The 18,109-nt window shown below is 35.6% G+C and overlaps 1 protein-coding gene across 5 annotated transcripts in view; it reads right to left on the minus strand.

Moving 5' to 3' along the window:
• MARK1 (microtubule affinity regulating kinase 1) overlaps positions 1 to 18,109 on the minus strand; it is a 139,554-nt gene that overhangs the window by 45,683 nt on the left and 75,762 nt on the right. For all 5 annotated transcript variants that reach the window (XM_043484584.1, XM_043484585.1, XM_043484586.1 and 2 more), the window contains exons 4-6: positions 8,588 to 8,636; positions 7,425 to 7,490; positions 3,625 to 3,695 (exon numbers count right to left, since the gene is read on the minus strand). In XM_043484584.1, coding sequence (XP_043340519.1) covers positions 3,625 to 3,695; positions 7,425 to 7,490; positions 8,588 to 8,636 — 186 coding nt within the window. The remainder of the gene's footprint in view (positions 1 to 3,624; positions 3,696 to 7,424; positions 7,491 to 8,587; positions 8,637 to 18,109) is intronic.

The raw sequence follows: 18,109 nt of genomic DNA on the forward strand, positions 1-18,109 counted from the left end.
AGAAATGAGATTTTTAAAGTCTAAGGGTGATGTGAAGTATGACCACGCTAATAGGATATTGGTTAGGAAAAAAAAACAAACTTTGAAGTAGTACAAGTGAAGCTGATATTTCAGTATTATAAAATTATTCTAACGCATATTAAAATGGTTCAAAGACAGAGAAGACATGAATTCAAAACAAAATCAACATACAATGAGTAAGATGTAATTCTATTAAACTCAGTTTGATCCAACAGTTTATTGAGTACCTGCTATGTGCAAGAAAATGTGCTAGTTGCAAGGGGAACACAAAAATGAACACTATATGTGCACCCTGCCCTTAAGGAGTTTACAGTCTGATTAGGAGGAAAAAATATGTATATGAGTAACTATATATATAACAAGGCAGAATCATAGAAGCAGAGGTACAAAGAAGCAAGGGAATCATAAAAATAAAGAATAATTTCCAATTGATTGGTGATACTAACATTTGATCTAAGCCAACATGAAGGACAAATATTTTAAAATGTGGAGGCTTGGAGATGGGGATGTAGGGGGTAAGGGGGTGAAATGCCTACTGTGGAGGCAACACAATGTATCTGAAAAGTAGGTTGGAAGATGCTAATACTGGGAGTTAAACCTCGATAGACAAGTTGGTAAAAGTCTCTGAATTCCAAACTAAGCAGGTGCTACAGAACCATGAAATATTTTTGAGCAGAACAACTATGAATGATCATAATCAATTTGAAGTGTGAGTCCCCCAAATACAGCAGAACCCTACAAGTAATATGCAGCATTCATTTTCTTAAGCAATATGCTTCAAATTGTAATATCCAATTTTCACCAAAATATGTTCATTAGTTAAGATATGCATTTATATGTAAATATTAATTCAACTTACTGACTATATCATATAGGCCATAGGACATTCATACTATAAGGCTATTTTTATATCACAGATGACAGAACTGTGCTGATAGCATTATGTTTTTCAAGTCACCTTCTCTTGATACAGCAAAGAAGGCATGCTACAGAGAATGATTTGGTTACCAAACATGAACTTCACCTTAGGATAGTTTCTATGAAAGTAGTTCTATAGGCACTTCTGGAATAACAATCTCCTGCGTCTTAAAGACTTAAGAAGGGAAAGATAATTTATAATACCACCACACTGATCTAGTAGGATACAATTTCTACAATGAAAGAAGCTCTGGCTTCTGACTCACTCACATTAAGAATCCCCATCCACAAATCCAAGTTTTACTGCATTAATCTATGGCCAGACCTTCCCATCTCAAAACCTTCTGTACCTCCACAAATGCAATGTACGAACTTCTTTATGATCCTTTTGTTACAGATCTCAAAAACATGACTGACAATCAGTCCCGCACTGACCCTAAAATAAGACATGTCAACGTTTTGCCATGAGGTGCAATTGTGGGGTTTGCTTTGCAATTATTTATAAGTGGGTCAGGAATTCCCAAGCTTCAAGTCGTAGCTTTGATATTGGGAAGGCTAAATCAACATTGTGATTTTCTTGTAGGCCTTCAACTCTTAAGGGAATGCAGAGGTACTGTAGGAGCAATCGCTGCTAAATTGGTCCTCAACTGTCGTAGTATTTTTGCTATACTTCATGGTAGAGTCAAGGACATACATGTATAGGTGTGTATACACCCTTACTAATATAGTATGTTCCCCCTCACTGTTAAACTCTTAAAAGTAATTGCATGAAATACAGAGCAAATAAAAATAAAATAAATATACATTAACTAGAGTTTTAATTAAACCTATAAAGAAAAATAAACTTGGCAAAAATAAATATAAAAACAAAAACAACTTTTTGACAAATAACTACAAAATTGTGTGTGTGTTTTCATTGTTTTTAAAAATGTGAGTTGGTTACCTATTTAATTTGGGGGGAACACATATAGATAGTAAAATATATTTAATATTTATAATAGAGAATTATTTTTTAAACTTCCATTGTTTTACATTTTAAATAGAATTCATTTCATATTCAACCTCTGATCTCATTTCAAAGTAATCCAGATTGCATTAAAAAAAAAAAAGAGCCACTTAATAATTACTTGGATCTTTATGAAAATATCTGTGTCCCAGCCTCCTATCCTGCTTACACCTGTCAGTAAAGAGGAGTAAGCTCTTTAAAACAACAGGCTTTTTCACATTCTCTAATTCCATATAGTACCTAGTAAAATTTTCGACCAGTGTGTTTTTAATAATAAATAAATAAATAAAACCAACCAACTAAAAAGAAGAGTAAGCAGTGACAGTCCTTCAAATACCGATTTAGATTTCAATGGAAATATCTAATGTCAATTGGAATTTTCTTCCTAGTTGGCTACTAAAGCTAGAGTGACTGAGATGGAGAGAACAACGACATTTGAAGTGATGATTGTGGTTCTTTACTTAAGTAAACCTGGACTTGCAACCCAGCATAGAAAAGAATTTAACAGTATGTGGCTGATCGCTGTTCAGCTTCTCAATGTTGCTTCCTCATTACCACCTGTCTTTAGATTCAGCTATTTTAAGTCAAATGCTTCTAAGATCCATTTCAAATATAATGAATGGCTGTATATATCTTTGGTCTAAAGCATTTTATATATTGTGTTCCAAAAAGTAATGATTCTGTCAGATATTAATAATAGATGTTTCCCAAAATAAACTCACTCCATGATCAATTCAGAGAGTGCTATGTCAAAGAAATAGTCAAAAAGGTATTTTCCTCCCGTCTTCTTCAGGACTTCTATAATTGTTTACATGTTAACATATATGCAAAAATCTCACAGTGGAACATTTCATATTAGTATGACCCAATCTTACTGATTACAGGATCACTTTAATTGCAGAATCACGCTTACAGAAGAGATACTGAACTATTTTTAAATGAATATTTTAAATTCACTAAGGCAAAGTTTGGCATATAGTAAGTTATCTGTTGAAACTTTACTTCAGTAAATTTTATGAACAATTTACAATTTATTAATCTGACATTGCTACAGTAATTTTTAAAGTGTGCTAATTTTAATTACTTCATTCCTAAAAATTAGAAACAAAAGCTTAGATGAACTTAAATTGCTTTTTCTTACTTTATCATTTATGTAACAAATCATAATCAAGTCGACCTGGAAATACCAATATCTTACCATATTCTTCACACTGGCAAGGTTCCTTCCCTACTCGACTAAATAAAATTGATCATAGTCTTTAAACCTACAAAAATAGGAGTTCCAAAAGCAAGATATCTTTAATTACTTAAAAAAATACAAAAACCTTTTTAAACAGTACACAGTTATGTTGTACACATAAAGCTAATAATACTAAATAATAATTCCTGGATAAATGTTTAAGTATTTATTTTCTATCTCACTCTAGGTCTCTACTTCCAAGACTATCAAAGAGTTATTAATAAGAGTCTCAACTATAAACATTTTACTATTTATGATGATCTGAAAATAACCAATTATAACTACTTTACAAATTTCTTTTTCAGTTTTCCATCTTAAAAAAGAAAGTATGAATTTTTCTTTTTAAAGTACCATGTACTCTGAATTCTGGTTTGTGATACTGTCCATTGTACATCACTAAAAATATCAGCAAATAAAAGTTGAAAACTACTTTCCATACCTGCCTAAATTTTGCACGGGCCTCTTTTTCTTTCATTCTTCCATGGGCAACTAAGTAATCAAATACTTCACCTGAATCAGAAAGGTAAAGCAGGCAGTAAAATATACACAGATTTTCAGTTAACAATATATGCAATGTCAAGTTTTTGCCTTGTTTTTAAAGAAGCTTTTGGCCCACACTTTTCTGATAGTTCTATATAAATTAAAACCTATTACATGATAGAAAAAAAGGGAAAAAGACATATAAAACCGAATATTGGTAGCAGCTTATGAATCAGCAAAACTCCTTTAATAAAAAAATCATAAAAACATTAAGAAAACTTTCTTTCTTCTTTCCAGTACTATGTGAAAATACAGTCAACTCTTTATTATCCATTCAAATAAAGGGAAGCCACAGCACGGGCAACCAAAAATTACATTTGGCTCTGTATTTGGGGCTTACATTTCAAATAAAATACCAAAAGCCATATTATGTTGGCTCACTCTCTTAAAGTCTACTGATCATATAATCTTGGTCAAATCCCATCTATCTCCATCCACAATGATTTCATTCTTATCCTTCATATTTTGATCACGTTCATTCTCATGATACTCATTTCACCTGCACTGGTACTTAACTCCTTACTATACAGAATGAAACCACCCTGTGTGCATCTCCTGTTACCCTAGAGGAGCTGCAACCTTCGTGAATGCTGCCATCACACCCATACTTTACCTGCATGACCATCCCCATGACAGGACACAAAGTGGATAGACAATACAAATTTGTTGAAATAATTTAAAGATACTAGAAACTAAAAATTTTCTAATAGATCCTTTACATGTAAGTTTTTTTCATTTTTCTCTAATTAATAATAATAAACCTAATGTTCAGTTACATTATGAAAGATAAAATACTTCAGTGTAAGGGATTAAAATTTTATATCCTTATAATTGGTACCATATAGACAAACATGTATACTAAAACTCACCAAGTGCCTTAAAGAGTTCTTATAAAGTACAGCAAAGTGGTTAAAAACTCAGGTTTTAGAATCAGACTAATTTTGGTATGAATCCTGATTTAGCCCTTAGTTGCTACGGGGAGATATTAGGAAGATTTCTTAACTATGTTAAGACCCCTTTTCTCCCTATTGCCTATCTCACATGGCTGTTGTGAGGATTAATGAAATAATGCACGTGCTTAGCACAGTGACTGGCATATAGTAAGCACTCAATAAATTATATATTTGTATCTAGGTATACAGATATATTACATATACATATATGCAATATCAATCCTAGGACATAAGTAAAATGTTAAAAATCAAAATGCAATGATGTATGTATGTCAGATGAAACTAATACATCTACAATGTTAGCAGATTATATAAAGCATACTTCAATGATTAAATGGGATGATAAAAACAGAGAAATGAATAGATGCTCTAGCTGACCCATCATAGCAGTTAACTCTAGATATGCGAATTTAGGCTGGGAAAGATATAATATATACGGCAGGGGTTCAAATACCTGGACTGCCCTTAAGTTCTGCCTGGAACGTTCATACCCCAGATGTTTACATGACCCAGTCCTTTACTGATTATATATTACTTGTTTATGATACGCTTCCCCAACTAGAATGTCATCTTTTTGATGGCAATGACCTTGTATCTGTTCATCCATGTGTTGCTCACACCTCGAATACCACCTAGTATGTAGTAAACATTTAATAAACAATGTTTGCATGAACAACAGGAGAAATAAACACACCATTGTGGATTAGCCCTGATGCCTACTTTTAATAGGTTCCCTTGAACAAAACATGGTTCATATAGGAGCTGCCTGCCCTTCTAATCACTGAAGATCTTTTGCCCCAGGAATGAACCAGAGTCAAGAGATGTACTCCTCAAAGAGGCCGTTTTTCATGCTAAGTTTCCAGTGTGCATGTCTGATTCAATCCTAAAATATCTATAAATTTTAGAGGAAACATATTGTTTTATTTACCAGAGTCACCTTGTCATTTATGGGTTTAAAAGGTAAAAGAAGAGGTCGATTCTAGATTTACTGCTACGGAACTGTGACGGTTTTGTTACAGGATCACTGACTGGCAAGACTCAAAGGAAACCTATCACCAGGAATCAGAATTAAGTAAGAGACCACCTGGTTCGGGATGAGCTAAAGTACACACCCCTCTAGCCTACCCTACACCCCACTGCCCCCCAGTGCTACTGAAGGAGAGCAGTGAGGCCCCCGGGTGCTGTCTATCACTCCAGCTCTTGCTCCCGTTCATCAGCACCAATAGAGCTGACTGTACTTACCATTAACTGCTAAAGCAGTACCTCATTAGCACTAACCCAGCCTTGCGGTGGGCCTTCATAAAAACAGAACAACGCCCAGAGATCTGTAGCTGTCCATGAGTTCTCATATTAAAGTCATGTCTAGCCCTTCTCTTGAGACTTTAGATCACTAAAAAAAGTTTAACTGAACTATAAACACACAGGATTCCCATACTGATGAACTGTTCATTTTCCTTTAAACTAAAGAAGAGTTAAGTGAAGAAAGAATTCATTATGTGGTATTTGAAGGTTCATTAATTTTATTATAGACTAACATTTTATGCAAGTTTGCATGACTATTAATATTTTTTAAAATCTAATGATAATAAAAAACATTAATGATTTAGGTTTTGGGGTTAAGTAAAAAACTTACATGAAGTATTTTTAGGGTTTTAAAAAAGTGATGCAAAAACCCAAATCTATTAAAATTCTAAAAAAACAATTAAAATATTTAATATTTGTGGTAATTTTTTTAAAAAACCTAAGAGACAGTATAAAAATACATAGTCTAGATGTTGTAGACTAAAATAAATCGTCTTTATTCAAGTTACAGAAAATCAGAACATCATAAAAATCTACATCCTTTTTTAGCTAAAAGGACTCAAAACTAGACTCAACACTGTTTTCCTATTGATTAGCAAAAAAAAGGTTAATTAGACAAGTTGGTTTAAATAATTTCCAATGCCCTCCTTCTTTAATTGCTTAAATTCTATGAGTCCTTAAAACCTTCAAGATCCTCTTTTACTTATTAAATTATTTAACTTCATAAATTTTAAACCTCTTTCTGAAAAAGTTAAGGCTTATGCCTAAAAGAATTGTGATTCTATGGCAATGTATCTCTCATTTGAGGAAAGTGCAGGAAATGAAAATGATTTTCTATATCAGTGTTTAAAAATAAATCCTATTTTTGATGCTAGACAGTCAAAATAAACATTGTATTCTACTAGAAGTGTATCTTACCATTTCCCTGTCAACTCAGTATTCTAATTTATGAAATATATACATCAATACTTGTTTAAATTGAAACATTTTATAGATTATCTTGAAGATGTATGTATAGTGAGAATCTGTAATACGTGATCAGTGAAACAAAAATGTGACCTAGAACAGGCTATAAACATTACTAAAAACATTCTGGGTTTGAGATTTCCTATTTATAGCCAAGAGAAAATAGTATTAGAAGATAATAATAATAATATAATATTAAGACGAGTGGTGAAACATTCATAGGTAACAATGCAAATTTAATTTTGAAAAACGTCCTTAAATAATTTTTAAATAAGCCAAAGTCCAATTTTTAAATGTAGGATCAACAGGTCTTGAAACCAAACACTGAATTTTCCTAAAGACACCATTGAAAGGCATTTTCATAAAATTCTACAGATTCATTAACAACAATAAAGACATAGATATTATAATGAGCTTTCAGGTATTAATAATTCTACATGTCTCATCAAAGATAACTTTTCATTCCCCTCATCCTTACCCCCACTCGCGTATTCCATGACTAAATAGAGAGTCTTCTCTGTTTCAATAACTTCAAACAATTTTACTGAAAAAAGAAATTAGAGATATAACTCTGTAATTGTGAGCATACTACATATGCTTTAAGAAAATTTAAGGTAACACTAAACCAAAGGAAAAGTTGAGCATTTACTAATAAAAATTACTACTTATAATTTAAAGTTTAAAACTTTTCCCAAGGATTATTACTACCATGGAAGATAACTATCACAAAATGATTTGGAACCAACTGTTGGCTCAAAAGAGAGTTAAGTTTCTAGGATTAAAAACCTTATCCCCTTACAAATTAGAATAAGGTAATAAAAAGGAAAATCTTAGAATAAGAAAATTTTAGTGAAAGCTTAAAAAGATACTATTATCATAATGATTCAATCAAAAATGTTAAATAATCTTTGGTACAGAAATAAAAAATTTTATAATTATGTGATATTTTAAGTTTCTGATTAAAATCTACTAAATTATCAGACTTATGTAGTTGAAATTATATAGCACAGGGAATTACATTTGTATCTCTAATATACAAGATTTTTTTAGTGCATAAGAAACACATTTCAAGAATAAACAGATTAAAAGGAGAATTGCTTTTTTACTTCTTATAATCCAATGACTTTGAGTAGTATGTAAATTAATTTACAAATAAATTTATCTGTAAATATGGGGGAAAATAGAACTTATGAAAATAAGTTCACTAAAATTGAAATAAAATCTTTATTTCCTTTAAAATTCAAACTAGTTATTTTGCCTATAGACTATGAACAAACCCAAGTCCATATTGCCAAAATATCTGGAATTATTTCTTATCAATACCTAATTGGCATGCAATCTCTATTTAGAGAGATTTAGTAAGGAGATACAAGAAACATCTGTATACAGCAACTCCAAGTCAAATGTATTATTTTAGTGAAGAGTAGAAGATAGCAAGGTAGTAGAAAAATACAATTTGTAGCCTTCAGTTAACTTCTTTATAATATTTTTACCCAAAGTAACACTTTCTGAGATTATCATTTAGGTTATCACTTTTCTTCTTTTTATATAGAACATCCTTAAAACTGTATCATTTCAAATAGCCTCAATAGTATTTAAGGAAAATATTTTATCATTAATTGTGAAATATAAATTTCATACCTATGTTAGGGTGATTCAATATCTTCATTATTCGTACTTCTCGAAACAACTGTGAAAGAAAACAGGAAACATTTCTGCTAAAAAAGAACACTCAAGCAGAGGACCAATCAAAACACCTGTTTGAAGAAATTTATCTTCTTATAAGACACTACAGGATTCTGGTCAAATAAGAGATTTATTTCACAATGCCAATTCTACTAAGACTTGGCTTCTAGGACAATGTTAATTAATTGAACTCAAATGGTTCTGTGTGTGTGTGTGAATATACCATATACAATAAAAAAACAATCAAATACTCACTACTAGGAATAAAAGAAAAATACTATGGAAATGAAACTAAACGTACATTCTTATGATTTTTATCCAAAAACAACATTCTCAGGAGGTGGGGGGCCTGACTCTTTAGTTATCTCTACTGGTTGATCACACTATAAGCAATTATGAATAAAGGTATATAAACCATTAAGCTTTTGTGTGGACATAAATTTTCAATTCACTTGGGTAAATATCAAAGAGGATGATTGCTGAGTGGTACAGTGGAGTATGTTTAGTTTTGTAAGAATCCAGCAAACTACCCTCCAAAGTGGCTGCACCATTCTGCATCCCCATCAGCGGCTGAGAGTTCCTGTTGTTTCACATCCTTGCCCCCATTCAGTGTTGTCACTGTTCTGGACTTTCACCATTTTAAAGGAGTGCAGGAAGCCCCAATGGCTCAAGAGGTAAAGAATCCACCTGCAATGCAGGAGATGCAGGAGACTTGGGTTTGACCTCTGGCTCAGGAAGATCCCCTGGAGAAGGAAACGGCAACTCACTCCAGTATTCTTGCCTGGGAAATCTCATGGACAGAGGAGCCTGGCAGGTTGTAGCTCATAGGGTCACAGAGTTGGACACGCCTGAGCACACACATGCAATGCAATGGGTGTGAAGTGGTATCTGTTGTTTTAATTTATCCCAGTTAGAGCAATAATATACAGCCATTGGGTTCCTATATCTCAAAGATGTCTAGAATATATCGTTCTATGCATAGTTTCCTCTTTTTCAGGTGGATTTCTTTTTTTTTCTTCTTTTTTTTTCAGGTGTACAGCAGTGATTCAGTTACACATATATATATCCTATATGCTATATGTTCTTTTTTAGACTCTTTTCCATTATAGGTTATTACAAGATATCGAGTATAGTTCTCTGTGCTATACAGTCAGTCCTTGTTGGTTATCTATTTTATCCTTTAGTAGTTTTTGACAAGAAGTGAGGAAAAAAACAAAAACAAGCAACAGCATAAATGTGTGTATAAGCTGGGTAGGTGCTGGCTTAAAGTGACAGGCAGTGGTGGACAGAAGAGCAGCTGCTGCTGGAAGAAGTGATGACGGGGCTTTTAAGTGCTTAATTGACTTGGAACAATGAAGTTCCAGAATCATGCCCTGCCAATCACCCTTATTCCTAAAGAAACACTTAAATTGTCAGCTAGATTTGTCATCAACCTTCCAAACCTAGAGAATTTGGGTCAACTGAACAGTAATAGCACATGGATTCAGTAAAGGTTTATGATGTCTCTTCTACATGACTCCCCATAATCCCTTCTTAAACTCTAATATTCCAGTTGGCCGCACAGAGGAGAGACTGAACAATGTCAAAGTCTTCTGCACCAGTCACTTGAGTCAAAGGGAGCAGAAGAGGGAGAGACAGTGAGTTCCTTATGCATATGTGATTTTTTCACCCAGAACACATCCTTACTAGCAAAGATGCCTATCTTATCCATGCTTGCTCTTCCTTAGTAAAGGGGGAGAGAGAGAGGTGAGGGAGAAAGGAGAGTTGAACATTTAGACCAACTTAAGAAGGTTACCCTGACATGGAGAAATGTAAAAATCACTGCATGCCTGTGTACTACAAGAGACACAGGAGATGTGGGTTCGATTCCTGGGTTGGGAAGACCCCCTGGAGAAGGAAATGGCAACCCACTAGTCAAAACTATGGTTTTTCCCAGCAGTCATGTACAGATGTGAGAGTTGAACCATAAAGAAGGCTGAGCACTGAAAAATTGATGCTTTTGATCTGTGGTGTTGGAGAAGACTCTTGAGAGTCCCTTGGACTGCAAGGAGATCCAACCAGTCAATCCTAAAGGAAATCAGTCCTGAAGATTCATTGAAAGGACTGATGCTGAAGCAGAAGCACCAATACTTTGGCCACCCGACGTGAAGAACTGATTCACTGGAAGAGACTCTGATACTAGGAAAGATTGAAGGTGGGAGGAGAAGGAAGCAACAGAGGAAGACATGGCTGGATGGCACTGCCAACTCAATGGACATGAGTTTGAACAAACTCCAGGAGAAAGTGGAGGACAGGAAGGCCTAGCATGCTGCAGTACATGGGGTCTCAAAGAGTCAGACAGGAAAGAGAGAACAACAACAATCAGTATTCTTGCCTGCAAAACACCATGGACCCATAGAGGAGCCTGGTGGGCTATACAGTCCGTGAAGTTGCAAAGAATCGGACATGACTGAGCGAACTAACCATCATATATCCAGGCCAAGTCAGGGCAACAAGTTTTCCATTGTTTTAGACCAACATTTATATGAGCTTCCCCCAATTTTAAAATTTCAGTGTGATTAAAACGCACATAAGAATTAACCAGGAAAAAAACAGAAGTTCATGAACATATTAAATAATCTCACATTATTATTTGACTTTCTGATTCTAATTTCTAGTCCAAGTTTTCCTCTTAAAACTGTGACATCATGATGTTCCTGGCATACACAAATTTAGCAGGAGAGCTCTGGATTCACTAATACCTTCCAAACTATTGTTTCAACTTTTCTGTTGGCTGGGAATTAAGGCCAGGGTTTTAAGACTGGGTATTGAATTAGAGAATAAATGCTGAGAGAAGGCTTGAGATGGATGGGTCTATGACTGAAGGGCAGGGACTTCACTGTCTGGACTTTGTGACAGCTGTTCTGGTTGTTCAGAGGCTTTTACGGTTTCCTCCTTGATTCTTGACTGTTTTAGATAACTGAGGTTAGTGAACAAGCCTCAGTTCTGTGGAGAGGTGTTCACTTTTCAGTTCAGTCCTTCCTGGTTAGAGGTAAGGATCAGGATTAGGCAAACTCCAGTGAAGAACTAAAGAGTCTCTTGATGAAAGTGAAAGAGGAGAGTGAAAAAGTTGGCTTAAAGCTTAACATTCAGAAAACTAAGATCATGGCATCTGGTCCCATCACTTCATGGCAAACAGACTGGGGAAACAGTGGAAACAGTGGCTGACTTTATTTTTCTGGGCTCCAAAATCACTGCAGATATTGACTGCAGCCATGAAATTAAAAGATGCTTACTGCTTGGAAGGAAACTTATGACCAAGCCAGACAGCATATTAAAAAGCAGAGACATTACTTTGCCAACAAAGGTCCGTCTAGTCAAGGCTATGGTTTTTCCAGTGGTCATGTATGGATGTGAGAGTTGGACTATAAAGAAAGCTGAGAGCCAAAGAATTGATGCTTTTGAACTGTGGTGTTGGAGAAGACTCTTGAGAGTCCCTTGGACTGTGAGGAGATCCAACCAGTCCATCCTAAAGGAGATCAGTCCTGGGTGTTCATTGGAAGGACTGATGTTGAAGCTGAAACTCCAATACTTTGGCCACCTGATGCGAAGAGTTGACTCATTTGAAAAGACCCTGATGGTGGGAAAGATTGAGGGCAGGAGGAGAAGGGGATGACAGAGAATGAGATGGTTGGATGGCATCACCAACTCGATGAACATGGGTTTGGGTGAACTACAGGAGTTGGTGATGGACTGGGGGGCCTGGTGTGCTGTAGTTCATGGGGTCACAAAGAGTCAGACATGACTGAGCAAATGAACTGAACTGAACTGATTAGTGTTAATCAATACGTATTTGCCTTATTTATTTCTTCTTTGAACTACTCTGTTCCTTCCAACCTCTTCCATTCCTTCTGCTTACTACTTTTTTGATGGTGGAAAAGTCTATTCTATTTATTAGTAGTCAAGTGGACATGGCCAAGACTATGCCCATCTTATTTACTCTCAAAGCATCACAGTCAGGGACCAGTCAAACGCCCATCATCACCTCTACCAGACCTGCTCACTGTGCTGTCCTGGGACCTGTCAGTGTTAAAGGACTTCTTCATCATCTCCGTGTTCTTGGGCATATAGAGAAGAACTCTGGCCATGGAGAAATCGACAAAGGCAGTGGTCAACCTTGTTCCCCACAAGGAGAGCTCTTCTGGGCTGTCATCAGAGTCACAGTATGCTCGGCTCATCAGAGGAGGCTGACATTCATATCTTCTTGGGCCCTTTAACACAGCCTTCTTGGCCTTTCAAGTATTTTGCTCTTATTTGGGTTTGAGGAGGGGCAGAAGCTCTTCTTTGTCTCCACTGCAAACCTTGTAAAAATTCAACTGTTTCTTTCACAGCAGTTTACTGGCCTATTAATGTGAAGTGCAGGTGCTGCTGTACCCTGCAGGTGATGTTCAGTTCTAAGAGGAAGGGCTTTGTACACACTTTCTCAGAGACACCAGTCACTGAGGAATTTTATGTACAATTTGCCTATATTAACAGAACCCTACAGATTAAACTCCCAGCTTTTTAATTTCTAGCATTACCATTTCATTCCTCTTTTACTTCAGACATTATTATTAAGACATCAAATATTTTATGAAGTTATTGCTAGTACCAGTATAAAAACTTAGGCTAACTTCTTAAGTTCTTCCCATTAAATAGTTCAGAAAAAGAAATCTGAATATATTTAAATTAGTATATATTAGATGATTTCTAACTAAAAAACATAAAATGCTTAGTATTACTTCTAAACTTGACAACTTGTAGTCAATTATTAAATGCAAAATAATAGGTTCTGCCACTTTGCCTAAATTTTATCTTCATATATGAATGATAATTTTTTTTTTTATGAACTGGTACTAATTTTATAGTGCTACAGTCTTTCCAAGGGCTTGTATGGATACAACTGTGGGCTCAAGTTGTTAAGTAAATACAATTGTTTGAGATATCAAGTCAAATAACTTCAGAAAGAAGATACTAAACACTAAATAGATTAAATTTGAAAAAATGTCCAATCTCACTAGGCAGAAATCATGAAAACCAACACAAGATACCTTCTACAAGATTACGAAAAATTAAGAAATCTGATAATACAAAGTGCTGACAACAATGTGGAGCAAAAGTAAATTTCATACAAAGTTAGCAGAAGTAGATATTGGTGCAGTCACTTAAGAGCAATTTGACATTATTTAATAAATTTGAGGATATGCATGCCCTTCAACCTTGCAATTCTACTTGGAGAGACATATACGCTTCTATATTTCTTTAGAAAAATATGTACACAACAATAAATATTGCTGCATTGTCTGTAACAGCAAAAACAAAAAGCTAACTAGAAAAAAAAAGGAAACACTAAAACAACAGGAACAATCTAAATATAAACAGAAAGATGGACTAACTAGTAGCTATCTACTAACAGAATGGGTAAACTGGCTTATTTGTACAATGACATATAATAATAGTGCAAATAAATGAACTAGACTATACACACTAACATGAATAAAACTAAATGGAAAAAAGTAAGTAGCAGAAGAATAAAAAGCTTAAAAATAAATAATATATAGTATTTTATGTAAAGATACACATGTGAAAAATTTTTAAACAAATGAATGGGAATAAGAAAGACCAAATTCAGAATAGAAGTTATTTCAAGGTAGAAAGAGAAGAATAGAATCAAGAAATGACACACAGGGCTTCAACTGTATGTGTAGTTTTATCTTATAAAAAAAGATTAGAAATGAAACATTTTAGTCAAATAAATAAACATCACGAGAAAGCAACTTTTTTAAAATGGGAAAGATAAAAAAAAAAAAATGGGAAAGATATTTTGAAGTCTCCATCCAAAAATTAAAAATAGACTAGTGTACTATATCAACAAACTTCCCAACTTAGAAAAGCCAGGAGTATGACTCTTAAAATAACTAAATGTGAAAATATTGCATAGTTCTTGAGAATACAGAAATAGATGTACGCTTTTCAGCCAAACAAGACTGAGAAATCAGAACAGAGGTCTTCAGAGTCAGAGGCAGAAACACAAGCATCGAAAGCAAAACCCAAATAGTCCTACTCAAGCAAAAGAGCTAAAGACTAAAGCGATGGTTTATGAATAACTCTTGGTTCTGGGCGCTTGATTTTAAGAAGGGCAGGGGGATTTAACACCTGTTGTGGAGATGGGAAAGGTTTCCCCGAAGAAATTACTCTAAGGCTGAAATGTGAGAAGTGAGCAAGAATTAAGTGAAGTGAAAATCGCTCAGTTGTGTCCGACTCTTTGCAACCCCAGGGACTGTAGTCCATGGAATTCTCCAGAACAGAATACTGGAGTGGGTAGCCTTTCCCTTTTCCAGGAAATGTTTTTTCCAGGGGATCTTCCCAACCCAGGGATGGAACCCAGGTCTCCCACATTGCAGGAGGATTCTTTACCGGCTGAGTCACAAGGGAAGCCCAAGAATACTGGAGTGAGTATCCTATCCGTTCTCCAGAGGATTTTCCCAACCCAGGAATCAAACTGGGGTGTCCTGCATTGCAGGCAGATTCTTTACTAATTAAGCTATCAGGGAAGTCCAGAAGGAGTGGTAAAAGGTTAACAATAGGGTGGGGTGAAAACCTGCAAAGGCCTGATGGCTGAAACAGTATGAACAGGAGCAGATTAAAGAAAGGCAGTGGAATTGGAGGAGGAGGGGATGAAGAGAGCGGGGAGAAGCTGGGGAGAGTTGGGGGACCATGAGATGAAAAAAGAAGGTAGGATCCATACACCATGTTAATAAACTTGATTTCCAGACTACAAAAAATGGAATGTCATCTAAAAGTTTAAATAGAAAGACGATATAATAAGGTTCTGCATCCCTGATGACTTTTTAAAGGGTATATATAAGTGTGAGTGAGTGAGTGAGTATATGCGTGTGGGGGGGTGGTGTTGGGGGGATGCAAAGTGCAGAAAAACTGGGTGGAAGGCTATTGGGGTAGTCCAAGGAAGAGATAACAGCAGCGGTGTCCAGAAGTTCGGGATGAGAAAGACATGTAAGAAATAAAATCAGAACAATCCCAGGACTGAGATGTGAGGAGGAGGGAGAGGGAGGAGCCAAGGACAGTTCTGAGGCTTCTGGCCTGCACTGCTGGGGACAGTGTCGTTCGCTGAGACGGGACACTGGAAGAGCAGCAGGCGGGCAACACCCCAAGAAGGTGGGGGAGGTCACAAGCTCGGCTTTGGACATAAGTTTGGGTTATCTTTGAGGGATTACAAGCAAATGTAGGAGGCGTTCTGAGTTGAAGAAATAAATCTGTGTTTGCTTATAGGTGATCATTTAAACCAGAGGTACCCTTGAGACAGCCTAGGAAGAAAACATTGAGAGTCCTAGGACCATGCCTTGTGAAACTCCAACATTGAGTGGCCAACAAAAAGGAATATGACTCCATTTAAAGGAAATAGAAAAAGGGGAGCAAAAAACACAGAGGAAAGCGTAAGGGGAAACATAATCTTCGTTCAATAAATATTTGCTAAATTAAGAATTAATTAACACATGCATTGGACTCAATGACATGCAGCTTTAATCACAAGGCAGTTTCCATTTCTAGCTTTACTTTTTTTTTCCTTCTTATTTCTACTCAATTTAAAAAATCCTAAATTATAATCCAGATTGACCAGTGAAAGGAACGAAGGAAGCAGTGGGAGGTATGTTAAAGACATTCAGATTAATTAGTACATCCAACCTTACAAAAGCAATTCTTTAAAAAGATTATGCACAGCTCTCAGACAGATTCTAGGCTACTGATCTAATCACACTAAAAAGTCAGAAGACTAGAAATTTCAATCTGAAGGATAACAGCAAATGGGTTCTTAATATACTCTTTGGATATGCTTACTCTGGAAAGTAGTCTTCATATTTGCATGTAACATTTGTATGTTAAACCTGCCTAAAACATGTTATTGAACTCTTTGTCCAATAACTGAGGGCTAAAACAGGGTTTAGAAAAGTCAGAGTTTTGGTCAGTGAACTGCCTGAAATACAGTTTGGTCTTTCCAAAAAGGGGTTGCCCCAGTGGTTCAGCAGTAAAGAATCAGCCTGCAAGGCAGGAGATGCGGGTCTGGTCCCTGGATCGGGAAAATCCCCTGGAGAAGGAAATGGCAACCCACTCCAATATTCTTGCCTAGGAAATTCCATGGACAGAGAAGCCATCCATGGGGTCGCAAAAGAGTTAGATACTACCTCGTGATTAAACAAGAGCAGCTCCAGAAAATCTGGTTATCTTTAACATTTAAACCGTTGATATTTTAGTTAGATATTAACATTATTGGTGTCACCTTTTAAAAGAAACCTGTTTAGAAACTAACACAATATTGTGAAGTAATTATCCTTCAATTAAAAATAAGTTTTAAAAGAAATTTGTTTGAACACCTCCCTCAAATTCATCATATTTCAGTGTGAAAGATACACTTCCCAATTCTCCACACTGTGCTACAGAGACATCTCCCAATAGCGAAGATTTTATGATAGTCCCTGCTTCCAGCATTCCTTTAAAATCAAATCGAGGTCAGAGATATGTTACCAACCAAAAATTTCATGGAGAATGAGAGATGAGTGACTTGGCACTGGATATGATCCTATGTATTCACACATCAGTATCATTCCTTGTAGGTGTGTGAATTCAGTAATGATTCAAAGACAACTTTTGCAGTCTACAACCAGCTAAATGCTAATTCTTCTCTTATGACTTAGGTTTTCATTTATCCACGAAAGAACTGGTCAAGACTTTTCCTTCAAATGACCTACACACATGAAAAGAGCTGTACACAGAAGTACTCAGCACATAAGTGGCTTTTTGCAGCTACAACGTGAATACGTGAGAGAGCAGGCACATGTGAGAGTAATGGTTTCCAACCTATGTTCCACAGGGAGATTTGTTAAGGAGTACTGCCAAGGAGCTTCTGCTTTCTTCTTGATACAAGTTTGGTTTTTTGATGTGTTAAAACAAATGTTAATTCTGAATTGCTTCCATGATTCTGTCTTCCTCTCTACTTTAACTGACCAAATTCACCAACATGATACAGATTATTTTGAAGATATTCTGGAAAACTTAACTATCTTACCAGAGAGGTCTTTGGGTTTCATTTGAAAACTCGCTGAAGTATAAATGGCTTAGGTGACCATTTGACCACGTTTTTACACACCAGATAACACACTAGCAGTAAATGAATTATGCACTCAGTAAGTCTAACTCCTAGATGTCAATTATCGAAGCTTTTTATACTTGCCCCGCTTATGCAAAATCACTGTCATAGGGATTCCTGTTCTGTGTAACTGGGATGCTGCACTTCTCGTTATTAATGAGTTTTAGTAGTCTTGTTTCTGTTTTCATTGCAGGCTTTACTACTCAGCAGATGACTTCTGAACCACTGTGCTACTTTTGTGATTTTGAAATATAACGCAACACAGTAAAATACTAAAAGATGCAAATTAATAAGTA

The sequence above is a fragment of the Cervus canadensis genome, chromosome 13, assembly GCF_019320065.1.
Source record: "Cervus canadensis isolate Bull #8, Minnesota chromosome 13, ASM1932006v1, whole genome shotgun sequence".
In the NCBI taxonomy this organism is placed as follows: Eukaryota; Metazoa; Chordata; class Mammalia; order Artiodactyla; family Cervidae; genus Cervus; species Cervus canadensis.